Here is a 20,453-nt window from a genome sequence, read left to right as displayed (position 1 = left end):
TGCATTCGACCTACTATAATGTATGAATTTTCATAAGTAATGTTTTTTGAAAAACATCCTAATAGAAGCAACACTCCAGGAAGCTGTTTGCTGGTTAAGATCTTGGGATCTGGAGTGAAACTGATGAGTTCTTTTCAAAAAGTGATTTAACCTCTCTGAGCCTCAGTTTCCTGATTTATAAAGTGGAGATAAAATATAGTGCTTACCTTACAGGATTTTTGTGAGGATTAAATAAGAGTATGCTTGTAAATCACCTCCATATGTACCGAATACTCAAGTATTTAGCTGTTTTTATTATCCTCATTAAAATATTCAGAATGGGGTGCCTGTGTGGTTCAGTTTGTTAAGCGACTGCCTTCTGCTCAGGTCATGATCTGGGAGTCCTGGGATTGAGTCCTGCTCAGTGGGGAGCCTGCTTCTCCCTCTCCCTGTCTGCTCTCCTCTTGCTTGTGTGCTTCTTTGCTCCTGTGCTCCCTCCCTCCCTCTCTCTCTCTCTCTGTCAAATAAATAAATAAAAATCTAAAAACAAAACAAAATATTCAGAATACATGGATCAGAACAGAGTTAGAGTCATTGTAAAGCTGACCCCTTTTGAGGTCAGGAACCCCTTTGAGAACCTGACGAAAGCTATGGGCCTCTCTTCAGAAAAAAACAAGTGCACAAAGTTTCATTTATCATTTCTTAAGGTGCTTGAAGAATGTCTGAAGAAGTGATTGGATGGGAAAAATAAAAAGAAGTAATTGGATGGATGGGTGATAGGATGGGGATGGACCTTAACTGAAGCAGTTTTTGCACACTTCTCTTGGTATGGCCCCAGTTCCCCAGTTCCCCCAGGCTCCTTCCCTGAGAACCATGAGACAGAAGTGGAGTAAAGATCAACTTTATTATTGGCACAAAGGCAGGGAAGTGGTGACAGTGCCAGGCCTTTCTGTGGGTGAGGGGACAGAAGGCTCAACTAGCTAGCACTGATCCTTCAAGCTGGACTCAGTAAGGTCCAGGGCTCCAGGTGCCTCTGGCTTTCAGCAGAAGCAGTGGGTGGGCAGGTAGGCAGACTGCTAGTTACTGAATAGGTAGGCTCCTCAGGACTGTTCTGGAGCTGGGGTTGGGCTGGAGTTGGCAGGAGGTGGGGGGCGAGGTTGGATATCCCTGGTGCGCATGTAGGACAGCAGCTGCTCTGGGATCTCAGCCAGCACGTCCTTGGCTAGTCGGGCCATACTCAGCACCTGGTTTCCTGACCGGTCAACATAATCTCGGAATGGGACGAACTGGGACAGGCACAGACAATCAGGTGTGGGTAATGGCCAGGGAAGAGAGGAATGGGAAGGGGAGCACTAAGGAGGTTTCCTCTTTGACTCCTAACATCTCTTTCCAAATATAACACTATCTCTTCCCACCCCTATCTCGGACAGCTTTCTACATTTGCTTTCTCCCCATCCCTTTTCTATTCACCTTCTATATACCTTCAACCCATTCCTGTTTGGCTTCACACAGTACTGACACTGCTCTCGCCAATGTAATTGGCCTTATGTTACCAAATCAGTCCAGTGGGCAATAATTGTCAGTCTTCGTCTTGCTTGACTCCTCTTTAGCTTTTCATTACATTTGACTATAATCTTCCTAGACACATCCCACTCTTGACATACCACACTCTTCTGGATTTTTTCATTCCTTTCTGGATGCTCCTCCCCCTCACCCCCATTCCTCTGGGTCTACCTGATCCTAAACCTGGTCACTTCTCTCATTTCTCTCCTGGGTGATTTCATATACTTCCATGACTTTAAAAACTGTACTCTGATGACTTCCAAATTTATACTCCCATCCCTGGCCTTTTTTTAAAGGTCTAGAGCCACATATTTAGTTGCCCATATCACATTTCCATTCACTTGTCTTAGATATCTCAAAGTTCGCAACTGGCCCTTTTTTCCAAATCTGTTCCTCCCCCTCCCCAAGGGAAGGCTTTCCTTTCCCATTAAGTGGGACTATCACTCAGTCAGTTGCTCAAGCTAGAAAACAGAGTCATCCTTGCAGTCTTCCTCCCTCCCCATAACAATTTGATCGAAGCATCAACTCTTTTAAAATTTTCTTAAACAATCTGCTGAAACTGCTTCTTCTCTCCATCCTCACTGCTTCCATTCCTGTCCAGATCCCTGTCATCTCTCCTCTACTATTTCAGAGGTTTCCTCACTGACAGGTCTGTCTACTTGCTTTCTTTCTCAACCTGCTGCTATTGATCCTCCATGCAGCAGAGCTCTTAAAATGCAAGTCTGACCATCTCAGTCCCCTAGGTAAAATCCTTCAAGAGGTTTCTAATTCTTTAGTACAAAACTACAAATCTTCATCATAACCAGCAAGGCCTTGGCCCCCTCTTCTTCACATTTCCTGGAATCCTGCCACCCTGGCCTATTGCCTTTTCCATGTTTGGGCTAATTCTTCTGAGCCCCAGGGCCTTTGCATGTGCTCCTTCTCTACCTACAATGTTAGGTAGAGCAACTCTCCTTTAGGTTTTAGCTCAAATGTCATTTCCTTATAGAAGCTTTCCCTGACTACCCTGCTAAGTCAGGTCCCTGTTATAGGCTCTCATATTGGCATTTGCTGCTCCTCTGGAGCACTTAACACAATCTAGTAAGCTATTTAGCTGTGTGATTATTAGTTGTCTCCACTAGAGGGCGGGGGCTTTGAGGATCTCCTATACTATGGATCCAGAAAGGCTGCAGCAACCTGCCTGTTCCTCAAAAACAATTTGTTCAATGAATGCAGAACGGCTGAAAGAGTAATGGGGAGAAAGGTGGATGACTAAGGAGACAGTATGGAAGAGTGGCTTCCAACTTAGCCTGTCTTTCCCACTGTGCCTTCTGGCTCCATGACTTCCTCTCCCTGGTTAGATCTACCTGAACGATGTCCCGTTCTGCATAGCGTCCCCTGGAGGACACGCGCACATCATCGCCATCCAGCTCTTCCATTGCTGCAGAGAAGACACCCTTTAACTGATCGCCCTCTCCCATTCCTGCCCATGCTACCCCGTTCCTTGTTAGCTCTACTTTGGGGTCATCATGGAATAGTTCGTGGGTTTTTTTGAGTGCTAACAAATTTTAGGCATTGTTATGGAGTTGTTATTATGCCTTACTATGCATTCTACCCACCAAGGAACCCCAAGAAGGAAGTATTCATATCAACAGCCTTGGTTATAATAAGGAAATAGGTTCAGAGAAGGTCTTTGACTTGGCCAAGGTCCAACACAGGCACCCATTTTCTCCTTTATGTGATTTGGACCTGGGTGCCCAGATCCTCCCATATTTTCCCCCGTTCTTGGTCTCATTCATGGACACCATTGATCCTACTCACCTTCAAACATGGCTGGTCCCACACCAACAATAATGATAGACATGGGCAGTGAGGAGGCCTGTGAGGGAAAGAGGTTGAATGGTTGGGGTGAACAGTCATAACAATGGAGGTACCTGCTGGGGACAATTCTCTGTGCATGTATCATGTTTCTGCACATCTTGCAAGCGGAAGCACTGATTCCCTTTTTTCCAAACTATCTTTTCAAGGATGTCTGCATATCAAACAGCCTTGAAAGATATAGTGTCTTCCTTTGGAACAAAGGGCAGTTTTGTTTCTCACACTAGAACAAAGGCAGGCATGCTTACTGCCCATTATAAAAGATTCAGATACCCTAAGCTAGGATTTCTGACCTATAATGCATCCCACTGTGGGTCCAGGTGTCATTCAACCCTCTTCACATCATTTTGTGGGAACTGGGACTTACAATCAAAGTAAATACTGATAATTGAGCTACTACTATGTCTGAGAATAACACAGTTCTTTGTCTCTGATCCAAGAGTCTTATGTCTTCTGCTAGCATCCATTAAACTAAAGGGCTAATTTGTTAGCTTGCAAGTAGAGTAAAATCTCAAACTGTTCACAGTTATTAACAGTGCCCCTTTTTGCCAATCCCTCCTCCTTAGACTCACACTGACAATGGCCTCCTTGGTTTGTGTCATGTCAGAGATGACCCCATCGGTGATGATGAGTAGAACGTAGTACTGGGAACCATCAGAGATCTTGGCTGCAGCCCTGGTTGAGAGTCCATGATCAGAATCCAGCTGAAAGCCCAGACAGGCCAAGGGAACACCCTACTCCTAAACCTTCCACCACCAGTGTATAAGCAGTAGGCAAGGATTGGGGTTTCTGAAGCTCATGCTCCTTCCCCAGACATGGACGCCTGCCCCTATCTGATATCCCTCCAGTAACATTTATCGAGAACTTACTATGGTAGTTACTGTGTTATAGTAGGCACCAGAGGTACACAATGAGAAAAAACAAATTCATCCCAGCCATCTTGAGGGAGGACATGAATCCCAGAATCATAGAAATAGCTGTAATTACTCTTGTGACGAGTACTGTAATGGACAGGAACACTGCTATAACAGTGTCTAGTAGGGGGTCCTGACATTGTCCAGCAGGTCAATGAAGGTGTCTTTAAGGAAATAATGTCTAAGGATGAAGGAGAGGCTAAGCAAAGGGGAAAAACAAAGGGAACAGCACAGAAAAGGGCCTTGTGATGGGACTGAAGGAAGCCCACTGTGTCTGGAGCCCAGAAAGCAAAGTGGACCATGTGGCTGAGATGGGGTAGGGGCCAGATCACACAGGGCTTTGACAGACCCTAGAAAGATTTGGTTTTTATACAAGGGCAAGACCAAAGGCTAAAGGCCTTCTTTCTTCCCTTTTTCACCCATTTCCTCTTTCTTCCTTCTCCTCTCTGCTGGCCACCTCCCATTGCCTATGCTGCTGGGTCCTTAGCCAGACTAACAGCTGCTCCTAAGCTCCTTTTTCCTTCTCTCACCATTAATCTTTGAATCCAAGATTTGTCTATCTGAGAAGGATTCAGAAGTAATTAAGTTCAGTCCCTTATTTTAAATATAAGAAAAATGAGACCTTCAGAGAGCACAAAGGTCATGGTACCTCCTGGTCTCTTAACTTTTAGTCTTAGGCCCTTAGGTTGGAAAGGACAGAGTTGCACTATCCAGTAAGGCAGACCCTGGCCATATGGGACCACTGAAATTTAAATTACATTAAATAGAAGTAAATAGGGGCACCTGGGTGGCTCAGTGGGCTAAGCCTCTGCCTTTAGCTCAGGTCATGAAGTCAGGTCCTGGGATTGAGCCCCACATTGGGCTCTCTGCTCAGCAGAGAGCCTCCTTACCCCTCTCTCTGCCTTCCTCTCTGCCTACTTGTGATCTCTGTCAAATAAATAAATAAAATCTTTTAAAAAAATAGAAGTAAATATTTGGTTTCTTGCTGACCCAAGCTCCATTTCAAGTGCTCAGTAAAAGAACACAACTAAGCCTAAAGCCTGAGCTCTTGATTCCTTCACTCTCAGTTCCTGGCCTTTTCTTTGGATACACTCCATAGACATTGTACATTCTGGTTGTAATATACTGTTTACTGTTTCCTGAGCTTGCCCTTCTGTAACTCTGTGTTTTTCACATGCTGTTCCTTCTGCCAGGCCTACTCTGCATCTCTTTCTCTGATAAAGTCCAACTTGCCCTCTAGACCCATTCCCCTCTGAAAGTTAGGCTCCTTGGGTCTTTCAGACTAGGTTATACCCACCCCTCTTCTCCCTCTGCCTTCTAGGATACCACCCACCAAGATAGGCTGTCAGCCCTTCCACATGGGTTTTCACATCCATGAGGGTACCAGCACGTGTGCCCAGGGAGACCCAAGTTCACAGGATACCTGGAGCATCCATTCTGCTGTATGATCTGGTGGATAAAGCTAGATGACTCGACATATACTTAAAACACCTTTTTTCCCCCTCTAAATTAAAGCACACATGGACACAGAATGAGGAAAATGTAAAATTTGCCCGATTTTTAAGATAAATATGGTGGCTTCAAAGACATTTTCAGCCTTGTTGCTTTCAGCTGTGCCCCTAAGAGTCCCCTGAGGGAAGCAATCACTTGCCTTTGCCAACAGGCAACTTGGTGGAAAAGTCTGGGAAGCTCTAGCCTATGGAAAGTAATGATTTATTTATATTTCTGTCTCCTGCTCCAAGGTAGGAGCTCCCAAGGGCAGAGACTAGATGTGATTCATCTGTAAGTCTCCAGTGCCCCAGCAGAGAACTGAGCATACAGCAGATGCCCTTTGAATAGTAATAATGATAATAATAGTAACAGTAACAGCTAACGATTATAGCAGTTTTGATGTGTCAGGCACTAAGTGCTTAACATATATTAACTTAGTTAACCCTCACAAGAGCCCTATGATATTGCTATTATTATTGCCATTTTACAATTGAGGAAACAGGCATAGAGAGGTTCAGGGTCTTGCTCAAATTCACACAGCTAGGGAGTGGTAGAGTGGGTATATTGACTTAGCTAATCTGGCTCCACAGCCCACATTCATGCTACATTGCCTCTTTATTGAATGTTTATTCAATGAACGAATGAATGAACTAAGATAAAATTAATAAATCTGTTTGATAATAACAAAAATATGCTTGATCTCCAATATTAAGTGAAAAGATCAGTAGTGAAATATTAAATGTATTTTTAAATTAATTAACATTTTTAGTAATCTCTACACCCAGTGTGGGTCTTGAATTCAGAACCCAGAGGCCAAGAGTCACATGTTCTTCTGACTGAGCCAGCCAGGCGCCCTTGCATGTAACTTGACTGCAATTATGGATTCATAAGGAAAAATACTGTCAAGAACTGTATATACATCCATATTCCCATGAGCCATATTCTGGGTGATTTCTTATTTCATTTCTCCATCCTTGAAAATTTTTTTACAGCAATGTTATGTTACTTTCATAATTGAAAGAAACTATTATCCTTGTTATGAATTACATAAACAATCTTTATTAGGGAAAAGGGAAGTCTATAGGCATATAAATCTCCTTGAAATCCTTCCATTTGTATTCTCTTTTTTTGTTTAATCTTTTTACTTTCAAGCTTTCTGAAGTACTTTGTTGTAGCTGGGTCTCTTCCATTCAGCATTTTGTAGGGGTTATTTATTATTTCATTGTTTTATTCAATCAGAGAATCTATTTCTTTTAATAGGTGAACTTACCCAATTTATATTTAATGACATATGTTTAGTTTTAGTTCTGTCATTTTATTTTATTTGCATTTTAAAAAGTGACTTGATATGTGATCTTGTTTTTTTTATTCTAAAAATTTGGAGTTTTTTAAAAGCTTTTATTTATTTATTCATTTAAATAATCTCTACACCCAACGTGGAGCTCAAACTCACAACCCTGAGATCAAGAGTCACATACTTCTGACTGAGCCATCCAGGAACCCTGGAGTTAGTCTTCTATTTTTAGAAGTTACTTTTCTATTTTTTTAAATCTACCATTTATTGAGCACTTACTATGGGCCAGACACTGTGCTAATAATTCTTACTTTGTTATCTAATTTTAACCTCCCAATAATCCTATGAAGAAGTGCTATTGTTTTCTATTATTATACCCATTTATAGGGATAAAATGGGGACTTAGGCTGAGTTGCTTAAGGTCACATGGTTAGTGAGGGGTGGAGCCAGGTGTGATGCCAAAGCTTGTGCCTTAACCATTATGCTATAGGACCATCTTTCTTTGCCCCAAACTTGAGGCCTCAATTGTTGATGCCAGAGAGTGGAGTTGGTGTAGTTTGTTGACACCTTACTACCCCAGAATAAGGCATTTATCTCTTTATTATCAGAGCCTGGACAACACTGAAAATTTTACTCTTTCCCCAAAGCCCAGGTTCACCCAAGAGTGGTCTTAACTGTCCTTGGAAAATCAGTCCCCTGCCTGGGTCCCCTCATTCCTTCCAGCCCCCACCCAGTTTCCTTACCTGGCCACCTGGTTGATGACAGGAGCAAAGTAGGTGGGCCCATAGAGCTGCACTGTGCGCAGGCTCTGAAAGTAGCTCTCCAACACACCTTCAATCCCTGCACAGTTGGGATCCTCATCATTGTTGTTCTGTCGGGGAAGATGCTTTGTTGGGCTGAGCCATGCAGGGTATACACAGGAGTACTCTGATCCCAGCTCACTCCTTTTTTTCCCCATCTTTCTCTCTCATGCTCCCCTCCAAACTCCAGTCCTGCTCCCCTCCCTGCTCTGCTCCCCTCTCATAGTTTCCTGGTCCTCTGCAGGTACTTGACCCTGAGAAGAAATTCACCAATTTGAGTGGACCAGATGCCAAGGCATGGAGTGTAGGCTCTGGCCTATACTATACCAGGGGAAACTGGTGGGAGATCCGTCCCTCTGGAGGCACTTTGGCCCCAAAGCCATAAGCTGGAAAGAGCTTGTCACTGTCATAGTCCTGGATGATTTCTCCTACTGCCTTGAGGGCCATGGCGTAGGCGCTGAGTTGGTAGGGACTCATGTAGTGCAGGGAGGTGGGCTGCAGAGGATTCCCTGTAGGGACAGAGGACCCCCAGCCTTTTGGTCACCTTGATCATTTATCTATTCACCTGTCCATGTATATGTCTATCCACCTATCCATTCACTCACTCTTTACCCAATGTACTCCCTCATTATTTTTCCCAGTCATCCGTATGTTCATTTTCCCCTCTATCCATCTACCAATCCCTATATCTATCCATCAATTTATCCACTTACACACATATCCATTATCCCATCCACTGAGCATAAATTCATCTTTCAATCTACTGACCTAGTTCTGTCCATCTTCCTCTCCATTCTCATATCCAGTATCTATCCAACTACCACCCACCCATCATTACTATTCATTTTAATTCATTCTGTCTGTCATTCTGTCTTCAAATGGATTCATCCACCTATCCACTCATTCATTATTCTATTTACCTGTTATTTCTCCAACTTAATCATCAGTCCATTTGTCCACCTGCATACCTAGTCATTCATCCACTTGTTCAACCTACTGTACTCACTCACTAACCCATCTACCTACTTGTTTTATTCATCTATTTACCTACCCAGTTATTACTCACTCATTTACTGCTTCATTTCTCCTTATACCTCTATTATCTCCCATCCATTCATTTACTCATCCACTTCCTGAGGTATTTCTCCTTTCAACTTTTTAAAATTGAAGCCCTATTTTCTTTTACCTTCCATCCCCTATTATACCCAATAATCTCTCCCTGAAACTCCTGTCCCAGTACCAGCCTGGCTAGGCTTTGCCTTAAGCCTGGGCTTACTGGGTAGGTGAACTCTTGACCAACTGAGTCACCCAGGTGCCACTGGGTAGGTGAATTCTTATCCCCAGGTCAGAATCCAGGCCAATCTCTAATGAATTCCTTAGAATTCCTCCATACGCCATCGCCCCCATCCATGCCTCACCATTAGATGCTGTGAAGTCAATGGCTACAGTGAAGTTCAGCTGTGTTCTGTTGGGGAAATAGATGGATTGAGAAGTGAGGGGCAAATACATATTATATCAGGATTTCTCAAACACTAGTGTGCATATGAATCACCTGGAGATAGTGTTAAAATGCAGATTCTGATCTGGATGGTCTGTGTGGAGCCTGAAATTCTACATTTCTAACAAACTCCCAGATGATGCAGATCCTATGGTCCATAAAGCACACACTATCAGTAGCAGAACCTACTGTGTGACAAGTGTCTGTAATTTACGTCATTTAACTTAATCCTTACTATAGCCCTGAAGTAGTATTTAACATCTCCATTTTGCATCAGAGAAAAGTGAGCTTCAGAGAAGCAAAGTACTTTTGCCAGGCCTGCCTACCACTACTGAGCCAAATGGAATGTCCCCTTTGGTCTGCTTGGGTTTTCCCTCTCTCTTGCACTCTTCCTGTTGCCTGGCCATGATTTTTATCTGGACCACAATCAGGTTCTTGGGGCCATTGTCCCGCATCTTCCCATGGGAGGGAAGAGGACTGGAAGCTAGGTATAAAAGTCAGCCTCATGAAGAAAACTAAGAGGGTGAACATTATTCATTTTACAGAGCACTTTATAGTTTGCCAAACGTTTAAAAGTTTATCTCCACGGACCCTAACCATTCATAAATAAGAAAACTGAGGCTTGGAACTGGAAGTAACTCAATGCTGATCTTTCAGCCCAGAACTTGGCCTGTGACTCACCCTCCCTTGATGTAGTCAACAAAAGTGAATTCAGAGTCCACAGAGAAGGAGAGCAGTGTCACCTGGAACAAAGAGACAGCCCTGCTATTTTGGAAAGGGCAGTTGGGTGGCAGAAGGCAGAGAGGCACATGATTCCACCCCCTACCCCACACTCCCCAACCCTATCTAATTTCTGAAAGGGCAAAAAAGAGGAAGCTGTCAGAAGCAGATTTTGATTTCCAAAAGTGTATTAAATTGGGAAATACAACCTAAGTTTTTTTTTTTTAATTCTGCAAAACAGTAATAAGCAAACAGTTTTCCTCAGGTGAGAAATCAAAAGAAAAAAGAAACTTAAATGAAGTCCTTGGACCCAACATTACTATATCCAAGTAATCCGTGCTCACAGCCTTCCCCCAACATTTGTCATATGTAATGTCAATGGGAATAGAAACAGAAGGATCTAGGGAGGGCCAGAGCTCCAGGGAGTACTCACAGTTCCTGAATTGACATATTTCTTCTTCTTACATTTCTTCCGAGGATTAAGTACCTAGGTAAAGAAGAGAACAGTGAAGGTGGGAAACAGAGGAAGGGAACTACAGACTAAGCATACCAGGATGGAAGGCCTGGGCAACCTGGACAGGGCTGGAGTTCTCACCTCATACACTGTGAACTGGTTCTGGGCCTTGCTCAGCTCCCGGTAGCTGGTGGTGAACTCACCGATGAAGTCATGGCTGCAGTGAGGCCAGGGGTGGGTGAGCAGTAGCTACTGTTGACTTGGAGCCAGCCCTGAAACTAGTCTTTTGTTCCCACTATCCCCTGCCTCTACTTGGGCTGCAGGGCACTGGGGTTGGGGCCAGAAGAGAGGCCAAGTTAAGGGCGAAAGAAGGAAGATGTAACTGAGAGGGTCAGTTGTACTCAAGGTCCTGGCATCTATTATCACCCTTCTTGACTCCTAAGGCCACTTTGGGTTCCTAGTGAATGTACTATGTATTAGAGAAAACAGTTTGAATTAACTGCAAGAGAAGACAGTACTATGTGGGGCAGTTCTACCTTCCATCCCGGTCCCAGTCGTACACATCAATCTTCACTGTTCTGCAATGCAGGAGATAAACATAGGCTAGCGTGTATGATAAATCCTAGAGACACCCTCACCTACTTAAACACACACAAATCATCCTTCCATACACCCACCTGTTTTTCCTTTAACCTTTCTCCCACCAGTCCATCCATCCTGTTTATTCATTCATCAGTCCCTGCACATACCCAACTATATTGCTGCTGCCATTGTTTCTTCTATTGCTCTTTGTACCACTATTACTATTCTTTACTACTTGTTGAGTCTTACTATATTCTAGGCATTGCTACTAGTGCTTGTGTAGATTGACTCATTTGATTTAGGAACCATCCTATAAAGTAAGTACTTACTATAAAGTAAGTACTTTTATTCTTATTTTTGGATAAGGAAACTGGGATACCAAAAACCAGTAACTTGACTAAGGACCATAACTAGTAAATGATTGAGCTGAGATTTAAACTCAGATATTCTGGTTCCAAAGACTTTGTTCTAAAGTACTATGCCTAAGTCCTCCTGTATGTCCATATATCTGTGTTGCAGTTACAACTCTCTATCCATGAAGCCACCCATTTACCCATACATTTGCCAATCTAAAAACCTTTTAATCCCTTTCTTTATCTACCCATCTAACTATACGTCCAGGCATTCACTGACTTACTGATGTACCCAAGCATCCATCTCTGTGTCCATTCAGCTCTCTAACCAAATACCCATCTATCACATTTGTCCATATGATCATCCATTCATTTACAATATCCATCCATCTGTGTGCCCATCCATCCTTCCACCTACTCACCTGTCTTCATACTGTCCATTTATTAATTCATATGGTCAGCCTATCCATCTACTTCACTTTCATTAATCAACTAATTAATCTACTGATCCTTCCATCCATCTACCATCCATTTACAAATCTACCTTTTGCTCTACCTATTTATCCTCCTGCTTTTTCAGTCATCCCTCTGCCTCTCCAACCATCTAATAATCTCTCATATACCCATCCATCTGTTTGTTCATCCATTAATCCATCCATCATTTGTCCATGTAATGATCTTCCCATGAGTTCACTTATCCACTTATCTGTTATCCATTCATCCATCTCCCCTTCTACCCATTCACCAGTCCTTGTACACAGCCCTCCATATACCTATCCATCCATTCACCAGCTTATCCAACCATCTGACTCTCCATCCATGTATCTTGTGTATTCCTTTGTTCATTTGCCCTTTCATCTACCTATCAACCCATCCATCCTATCCATCTATGTGGCCATCTATTTGCTTCCCCATCTACCTATCTCTATGCCTAAAACTCTGTCTCACCAAGAAGGATCCTCCAAAACTATTGTGACACTTCCGCCAGCATATTGGGCCTCAGGAATCCCATTCTCATGCCCTTGTTCCCTTACTCCCTAATTTACACTGAAGCAGACCTGTCATAGTCTCCATTGCACAGTGCCCGCACAGGGATGCTGAAGGGTTGCCACACAGGATTCAGTGTGTTTTTCACAACCTCTGTCTTGTGGCAAATGGTGAACCTGGAGAGGAACAAGAGGACTGGAACCTGCCTTGGGGGCAGGACTGAGCCCAGAGATAGGACCTCATACTCTTGGAGATTCCTGGGATTTCCCCACTTGTTGAGCACATATTGTGTGCTGCCTTGAGTAAATTCTGAATTCAGGTCCTAGTAGAGTCTAAGACGCCCCACCTCCAGCCTGAGAGCCGTAATGGGCCCATGGGCACAGTAGGGCAGGGGTAGGTGCCACTGGAGGAGACATCAACTCACGTGCCATCTTCATTGCTCCTATAGAACACAAGGAAAGGGTCTGACTTCCCAAAGAAATCCTTCTTGTCCAGCTTGTTTGCACACAGTTGCATGGTGGCAATGTCCTAGGGATGAAATTTGGCTGTTGACACCCAAATTGCTCATAGCCTCAAACAGTCCACTAAAGATAGTTTAGGAGAGAAGGAAGCCTTGTGGGTCTAGCATATGGCCCTTACTAACCCGACAATTGCTAAGCTCCTCTGCAGTCAGCAATATGGTCCCACACTTCTTGCCTGGTACACCCCTGGAAGCAGAAAAAGCCTCTTTGTGAGGGGAGGGAGAGTAGGCAATGAAGAATGGGGTAGCCAATCTGGGATTAGGTGGGACAGGGGATTCACTATGCTGTTTCCTAACATTCTCCTAAATGTATCTCTTTCTGCCCTGTGTGGTTCCTTGTGGGGAAGGGCCTGACTTTGATAGGGAAGGGGTCTGTAGTCTGAAAGACAGGGGCTAATCTGGCCTAGGTGGATATGTTATAATGGTAGTGTGGGAAAGACATAGGATTTAAAGTCCTGAGTAATTTATTTCCTCTTTGGGGGTCCTAGTTCCCTCTATATGAAATGGGAATCACGCCAACTTCTTGGGGTTGTGAAAAGATCTGAATGAGTGCATGGAAGGACAAGCAATTGGGAAGTGTTATTGATATGAAGGTGATTAAATTTCTCAAAGCAGACCTTGGTATCTACTATATGTCAGGCACTGTGTTAGGTATGAACTAGCCAGTTGGCACTCTATTTCTGCTAGACTGTTCCCTCAGGGAGCTTCCAGAGGGAGGTGGGATGTCCAAGGCAATAGGCAAGTAGAGTATGATGTAGCAGTGCTGAATGAGGAAGAATTTCTAATCAGACCCAGAGCAAAAGGCTGTTTTGTTAGATCAAAGATGATGTGCTTTCTGAAGAGTGAAATAAAATGTGAAGAGTGAAATAAAAAAGACAAGGGAAGCCTTATCCTCTCCTGACCCAAGAAGGGACACTTCCATGTATTTGAAAAGTACATATTAGGACACTCATCCCCAACTTGCCTTGCCTTGGATCTCCAAGTGGTCAGGAACCTTGCTGATATGAGCCTGTGAATCCTGACTCCAAAGGGTCCCAAGTGTGGCAGAGAGGAAGCTAGGTCAGGAGTGTTCTGGGTTCAAGACCTGGTTCCAACTTACTAAGTGATTTTTCTCATCTTTGACATGAATTGTGGAACTATTTCTTTCACTACTTTAATTTTTGACTCCTTGTGCTTTAAAAAGAGTGTGAGGAGTATAGGGACTCTTCACCTGCACACCCAGGACCAAGTCTTACTGCTTTCTCTCTATTGTCTCCCTAATGTTTTCCCTCACCTCCTTACCCAGTGTGAGTTCCAGTCAATGATTATAATTGCTTCTTTGCAACCTACCCTTTATCTACTGCCTTTCTGTCACTTCAGTATACTTATTGGCAGAACCACAGCCCTAGTTAAATCCAGTTCTCTGCCTAACCTGTACTGCACATGTGCAGCTGAATAAGGCCAGAGGAAAACACACAATCTTGTTAACAGGTCTCACTTTTTTCTTTCTTTCTTTCTTTTTTTTTTTTTTTTTTTTTACTTCTTATTTATTTGAGTTATCTCTACACCCAGCATGGGGCTCAAACTCATGACCCTGAGATCAAGAATCACATGCTCTACTGACTGAGCCAGCCAGGCGCCCCCAACTGGTCTCATTTTAAATGCATGACCGAAAACCTCAAGAGGGTCCTTAATCATACTTTACTCTCCGGTTCTGCTAGAGGGCAGTTTCACTCCTCCTCTCTCCACAAACCCGGAAAGCCTCCTCCCCCATCCTTACTTAGCCAGTGACCTTGTTTCCTACTTCACTGACAAAACTGAAGCAACCAGAAGAGAATGTCCACAGACCTACCACCACACCTACCTTGCCTTCAGTATCTTCACCCACGCAACTGTTGCTATAAATGACTATCCGTGTGCCTATTTATCCCTCTACTGTGTGCTACATTCTACACCCTCTTGCCTGTACATGGACATCATTCCAGCAATTCTCTCCTTTTTTTTTTTATTATGTCAATTTTTTCAGTTTATACTGGGTCATTCCCCTTAACATACAAATGTGGTATAATTTTTCTCATGTTAAAAAATGCAAACCTAGGGGCGCCTGGGTGATTCAGTGGGTTAAAACCTCTGCCTTCGGCTCAGGTCATGATCTCAGGGTCCTGGGATCAAGCCCTGCATGGGGCTCTCTGCTCAGCAGGGAGCCTGCGTCTCCCCTCCCTCTCTGCCTGCCTCTCTGCCTGCTTGTGATCTGTCAAATAAATAAATAAAATCGTAAAAAAAAAAAAAAATGCAAACCTATTCTGACCTCACTTCCTTCCCTAACCACACCTCTTTTTCTCTTTTCGTTGCAGCAAAACCCCTTGAAAGATTTCTTGACTTTCAATTCCTCTCTTCCACTCTATTCTAACCCTCTCCAACCAGGCGACCACCCCCACCTCTTCCTTCAGAACTTCAGACCTGCAGCAGCATTTGACATGGTTGGTCACTCTCTCCTCAATACACGACCTTCACTTTGCCTCCAAGATAACACCCCTTCTTTTGGTCCTCCTCCTACTTCATAAATGCTCCTTCTCAGTCTTCTTTTCTAGTTCCATTTCATGGAGTCTTGGTGTTTGGTCCTTTCTTTCTCTGCTCACTACCTTGGTGATTTCATCTAGTCTCCGGGTCTGAAAGAGCATCTACAACTCATGTATTTTACTGCCTATTTGACATATCTGACAGGATGTCTAAAAAAATTATCAAATTCAACAGGAGTCAGACTGAACTCCTGATTAAATCCCCCCACAATATACATCTCCCTCCTTTTTTCTTTTCTTTTCTTTTTTTCTTTTTAACCATCTCATTTATGGCAACTCCATCCTTCCAGGTGTTCAGGCCAAAGGGTTTGGTGTCATCCATGACTCCTCTTCTCCTCTCACATCCATATTCAACCTGCCAGGAATCAGTTGGCTACACTTTCAAGTTATATCCAGATCTGACCATTTCTCTCCTTTACTGCTGCCACCCTGGATTACTGTAATGGCTTTCCAGTGGGATACATGCTACTCTCTTCACCTGCCCAAGGTTTATTCTCAATCCAGCATTTTCATTTTTTGAAAACATAGTCAGATCATGTCACTCCTTTCTTCAGAGCCTTCCAGTGACTCCCAACTCAGAGTAAAAGCTAAAATCCTTACAGTGGCCACAAGGCCCTAAACTGTTAACTCTCCAATCTCATCTCTTCCTTCCTCCTGCTCACTTGGGTATAGCCACACTGGCCTCTGTGCTGCTCTCTGAACATATCAGGCTTTTGCCCTGGCAGCTTCCTCTGCTTGGAACATCCCATATCCAGGTATCTGCATAGCTCATTTCCTTACTTCGTCCAGGTATTTGCTCTAAAGTTACCTCTCCATAAAACCTACTCAACCACTCTGCAGAATATTGCAAGTCCCACCACTCAGCCTTTACGATCTTCCTAATTCTGCTCTACTTTGCCTTTTTCCCATTGCACTTGATGTCTTCCAATATATTATATAATTTACTTACTTGTTGTGTCAATTTTGTACAGTTTCTCCCCCACCTTCTATAGTATAAGTTCCCTGAGGGCAGGAACCTTTGTTATGTTCATCTTTACAACCCAAGTCCCTTGAACAGTCGCTGACATAGAATATATGCCCAGTAGTATTTATGGAATGGATGAGTCTCTGGTGCCTAGCACAGGGTATGGCATACAAAACATGTTGATAAATATTTAGTGAGTAAATGTAATGGAAATTCCAGGGGTATTGATTAAGTGAGAGTAAGCTTCCCAGAGGAAAAAAGCTTAGAAGTGGACCTTAAGGGTAGATTCAGACTTAGAAAAAGACTGAGATGAGAGAGACAGAGACAGACAGATAAAGACAGAGACAGAGAGAGGACAAAACAAAACGTATCAGTCCTGAGACTGACTTGAATGGAGCTCTGGACATTGGTCTTTCCCAGGAGGGTGATGAGAGCCACTGAAGGCTCCTGACCAGGGGGAGTCTCAGCCTTCACTGCTATTGGGTCAGCAGCATCTTTGGGAGGAAAATTTGGAGGCACCCACCCTTTCCCCAGCACCCCTTTTTGTTCAGCTTACGTGAGGGTTCGCTCTACACGGCTGCCCTGGCCTCCGATCACCTCTCCCAGGGCCAGGAATGCTTGTCCCAGGAAATCCTGCACCAGGACATAGAGTCAAGAAGGCCAGGAGGGGCTGGGGATGCAGAGTCCCAGCCTAGCCCTGGTGATACTGCTGCACCAACCAGTGTGTTCCAGGATGGCAGAACCCTAGAAACATCACCCTGCCCATGCTTTAAAGAAGAGGGAAGGAGGTCCCCAGGCCAATTCTGCTTCTTGTTTCTGCTGTCAGTTTAAGTTGCTCTCCACAATGCCATCCCACACCTCACCTTCCATTCCACACCCCACCCTCCCAAAGCCAGCCCCGTTCAGCCTCACCTTCTGTGTGTTCCAAAGGTGGCCAAGAGGGAAGAGGAACAATGAGTAAAAGGCATGGGTGGGAAACCAAGAGGCAAGAGCAGGGGAGGAAGGGCAGGTAGCTGGATTTGGGGCCCAAGAAGTTAGAGTTGGGGTTGAGGTGTAGGAGGGTTCTAAGGAAGGTCGTTTAACACACTGAGCGCCTCCTGTGTGCGTGGCCAGTCTGCGAGGGGATGTTCGCTCACCGGTTTGGAGATGTTGGTTTTGGAGTCAACGTTGTATCTGGGAAGAGAGTAGAACCAGCGTAAGCCGGGGCTGGTGAGAGACAGTCTAGAAAAGTGGTCGAGTTTTGAATCCTGTTTAAAATTGTGAGGGGCAGCCTTGGATCCAAATTCAGTCAGGTTCTCCTTTAGGGCAGGAGTCAGGGTCACAGAGAGTCAGGGACAAGGCTAAGTCTGGGGCCTGCTGGGGATGGAGTTATACCAGGGCCTCTTGATGGAGCCTGAGCTAAATTAGGGTGCAAAGCTTTGGGCCCAGCCAGGTTTGGGAAGTGAACTGGATTGGATCTGACCTAAGGACAGGGCCAAGCTAGAGTTGGGGACAGAGCTAAGACTAGAGTGAAGGCCTTCAGAGTGGGACTAAAGGCCTGGCGGAGGAGCCAGGCTGGGAGGCAGGGTTGGGGAGGAGCCTGCCAGAATCTTGTGTAGATCCAGGTTCGGGGGAGGGGGAAATCCAACCCAGGATTCTGGGCGGGGCTCACACATCAAAGCGCAGGTTTTGCTTTTCCTCAAAGAAGTAGTCGAGGACGAATTTGCGCACAAAGTCTGGGTTCAGCGTGTTGTCGATCACCTCTGTCCGGCCAAACTGGATAGGGGGCGGAGAGTAAGCATGGGGCCAACCAGCGGGCAAGTGATGGGGTGGGTGGGGGGCAGCTCTTGGCTAAGAGAGGGCTCTTGGACTCACCTCTCGCCACTCCTGACTGGCCCGGCTCTGCGTGTAAAGCATCACCACTGCAGGCGAGAGTGGAGGCAGGGAAGGTAGGAAGTCAGGTTGGCCTGAACCTCTCCCCACCCCTCAGTCGCGCCCGGACCCTAGTTCCCCCTCCCTTCCCTGGCGCCTCCTACTGGGGTCAGACTTGGAGAAGGTGTCGAGGTCCAGCAGGTTCCTAGAAAAGGCAACAGACAGACGGACAGAGGATGGGTCATTCTGGAGCCCAGTGCTTGGACTCTGACCTGAGCCGGGCATCCGAAGGAGACATGGGGCTCAAATCGCATCTCCTTCACCCATTACTATACCCAGTGGAGAGTTGTTAGGGGTGGGATGGGGAGGTGGTCCGCGTTGTCAGCACCCTGGACAGCACCAAAAAATATCGGCTCAAGACTTATTATCTATGCTTCCACACTGTCTTCAAGGGTCCAGGAAAGAGGGTTAGCCCCAGAACTTTGTCCTCCTGGAACCTAGATCCTATTGGATCCCCGCGACCCGTTCCTTGAACCCGCAGGCTGAGCTTTTATTTGCGGGTGGAGCTGTTCAAAGAAACCCCCTCCCTGAACCCTCCATAGTCTCCCCTAAGTCTGAATCTGAGATTTTCCGGCCCTGGATGCTTCTTTCCCCCTGGGATCTGGCCCTTGCCCGCTCTAAGCCCCAGAGCCAATTGGGGCAGGGGCAGTGCCTACGCCCTCCCCAGCGTGGTGGCTCACCGGCAGGACACGGTAATTTCAATCTTGGTGGCCGGGACGCTGCGCTCAGAGGCTCCACTGAGAGACATGGCTGGTCGAGTGGCCGGAGCTGCTGGAGGCTGTGAGAGAGGGGCTGCCAGGGCTAGAGGCGGCGGCAGTGGTGGGGTTGGTTCAGGTGCCGCCGCAGTAGCGGCGGCGGTGGCGGCGGCAGCGGCGGCGTCTGCACTCCTCCAGCCCTGCTTGCACTCCCGCGGATTGCGCCTTGACTGTGGCCGCCGGGCGGCAGCGACTCCAGATGGTAACCTAGCCCCGCCCGGCCCTGCAGGCGGCCCCCGCCCCATTGGAGCAGCCTCAGCCGGCGGGGAACCTTACCCCAACCCTAAATCAAGCCCATACCTTGGGAGACTCCTCCCAGCCCGTTTCACCCTGGCGAAAACAAACACCCCCCCAGAACTGTCCGCGGTGCTGAAGGGTTTGGGGCGTCTGGTGGGCGTTGGGGACACTTCCTCTTCCTGAGCTGCTCCCTTAACAATCTGCTTTTTCCTCTTCCCACTTCCGCCCTACCTAGGTCTCCAAATAGAAAGAGTTTTTCGTTTATTTTTATTAGCTGTGTGACCTTGGGTGAGTTACTCAACATCTCTGCGGCTCAGTCCCATCAGTGAAAGGCCAGAATAGCATCTACTTGATGTGTTGTAAAATTTTGATATAATCCACATAAAGGGCTTAGCTCAGGGAGATTGTACACAGTAAGTACTAAAGAAATGTTCACCAGTATTATTTCCTTCCTCTGGGCAATCACATCGATGACCTCTTTTGTGTTGAGCCAGAACTCACAAAACGGCAGCTGTGATAGCACTCTGAAAAGCCCTTTGCCCATGTCTTTGAACTCTGACTTATGGTGATAGAGATGCAGACATACTGTGAGGATGCAATCTGTCCTATCTAGGTCACACTGCAGATGAGGGTGGTAGTCAGCCAGATCCATTCTCCCCACACCAATTACTGCCTCCAAAGCCCCAGAAGCCAGTCCCTCCACCAAAGTCAGGGCTCCATAGCTAAGGGCTGCAAGTCACCTGTACCAGAACTGTGCTACCTGCAGAACTTGTTAAAAATGAAGTATCCCGGGGCGTCTGGGTGGCTCAATGGGTTAAGCCGCTGCCTTCGGCTCAGGTCCTGATCTCAGGGTGCTAGGATCGAGTCCTGCATCCGGCTCTCTGCTCAGTGGGGAGCCTGCTTCCCTCTGTCTCTCTCTGCCTGCCTCTCCATCTACTTGTGATTTCTCTCTGTCAAATAAATAAATAAAATCTTCAAAAAAAAAAAATGAGGGCGCCTGGGTGGCTCAGTGGGTT

At 45.6% G+C, this 20,453-nt stretch overlaps 1 protein-coding gene across 1 annotated transcript; it reads right to left on the bottom strand.

The window, feature by feature from the left end:
- Positions 1–846: 846 nt before the first annotated feature.
- On the bottom strand, positions 847–19,629 carry CPNE9 (copine family member 9). The gene is made up of 21 exons (XM_004738460.3): positions 19,126–19,629; positions 18,550–18,590; positions 18,389–18,435; positions 18,186–18,289; positions 17,671–17,707; positions 17,447–17,449; positions 17,091–17,167; positions 13,136–13,199; positions 12,917–13,020; positions 12,564–12,668; positions 11,107–11,148; positions 10,712–10,787; positions 10,550–10,603; positions 10,078–10,139; positions 9,317–9,363; positions 8,226–8,407; positions 7,842–7,969; positions 3,972–4,074; positions 3,343–3,400; positions 2,889–2,962; positions 847–1,265 (listed from the first exon to the last, which is right to left on the bottom strand). The coding sequence occupies exons 1-21, from the start codon at positions 19,443–19,445 to the stop codon at positions 1,080–1,082; spliced, it is 1,914 nt and encodes a 637-aa protein (XP_004738517.1). The 5' UTR covers positions 19,446–19,629; the 3' UTR covers positions 847–1,079.
- Between the last annotated feature and the right edge of the window lie 824 nt (positions 19,630–20,453).

The sequence above is a fragment of the Mustela putorius genome, unplaced genomic scaffold (genome assembly GCF_011764305.1).
Source record: "Mustela putorius furo isolate JIRA1106 unplaced genomic scaffold, ASM1176430v1.1 tig00003850_pilon_pilon_pilon, whole genome shotgun sequence".
NCBI classification, from domain to species: Eukaryota; Metazoa; Chordata; class Mammalia; order Carnivora; family Mustelidae; genus Mustela; species Mustela putorius.
This window is presented reverse-complemented; position numbering and strand designations above follow the sequence as displayed.

Bases quoted from the DNA above. Each gene is read 5' to 3' on its own strand.
- CPNE9 (XM_004738460.3), bottom strand. From the start codon at position 19,445: ATGGGGCGGGGGCCGCCTGCAGGGCCGGGCGGGGCTAGGTTACCATCT. The intron at 18,436-18,549 runs GTAGGAGGCGCC...TCTCGCCTGCAG, and splicing joins CTTCTCCAAGTCTGACCCCA to TGGTGATGCTTTACACGCAG. The intron at 12,669-12,916 runs GTGAGTTGATGT...GTTCCTCTCCAG, and splicing joins AGGAGCAATGAAGATGGCAC to GTTCACCATTTGCCACAAGA.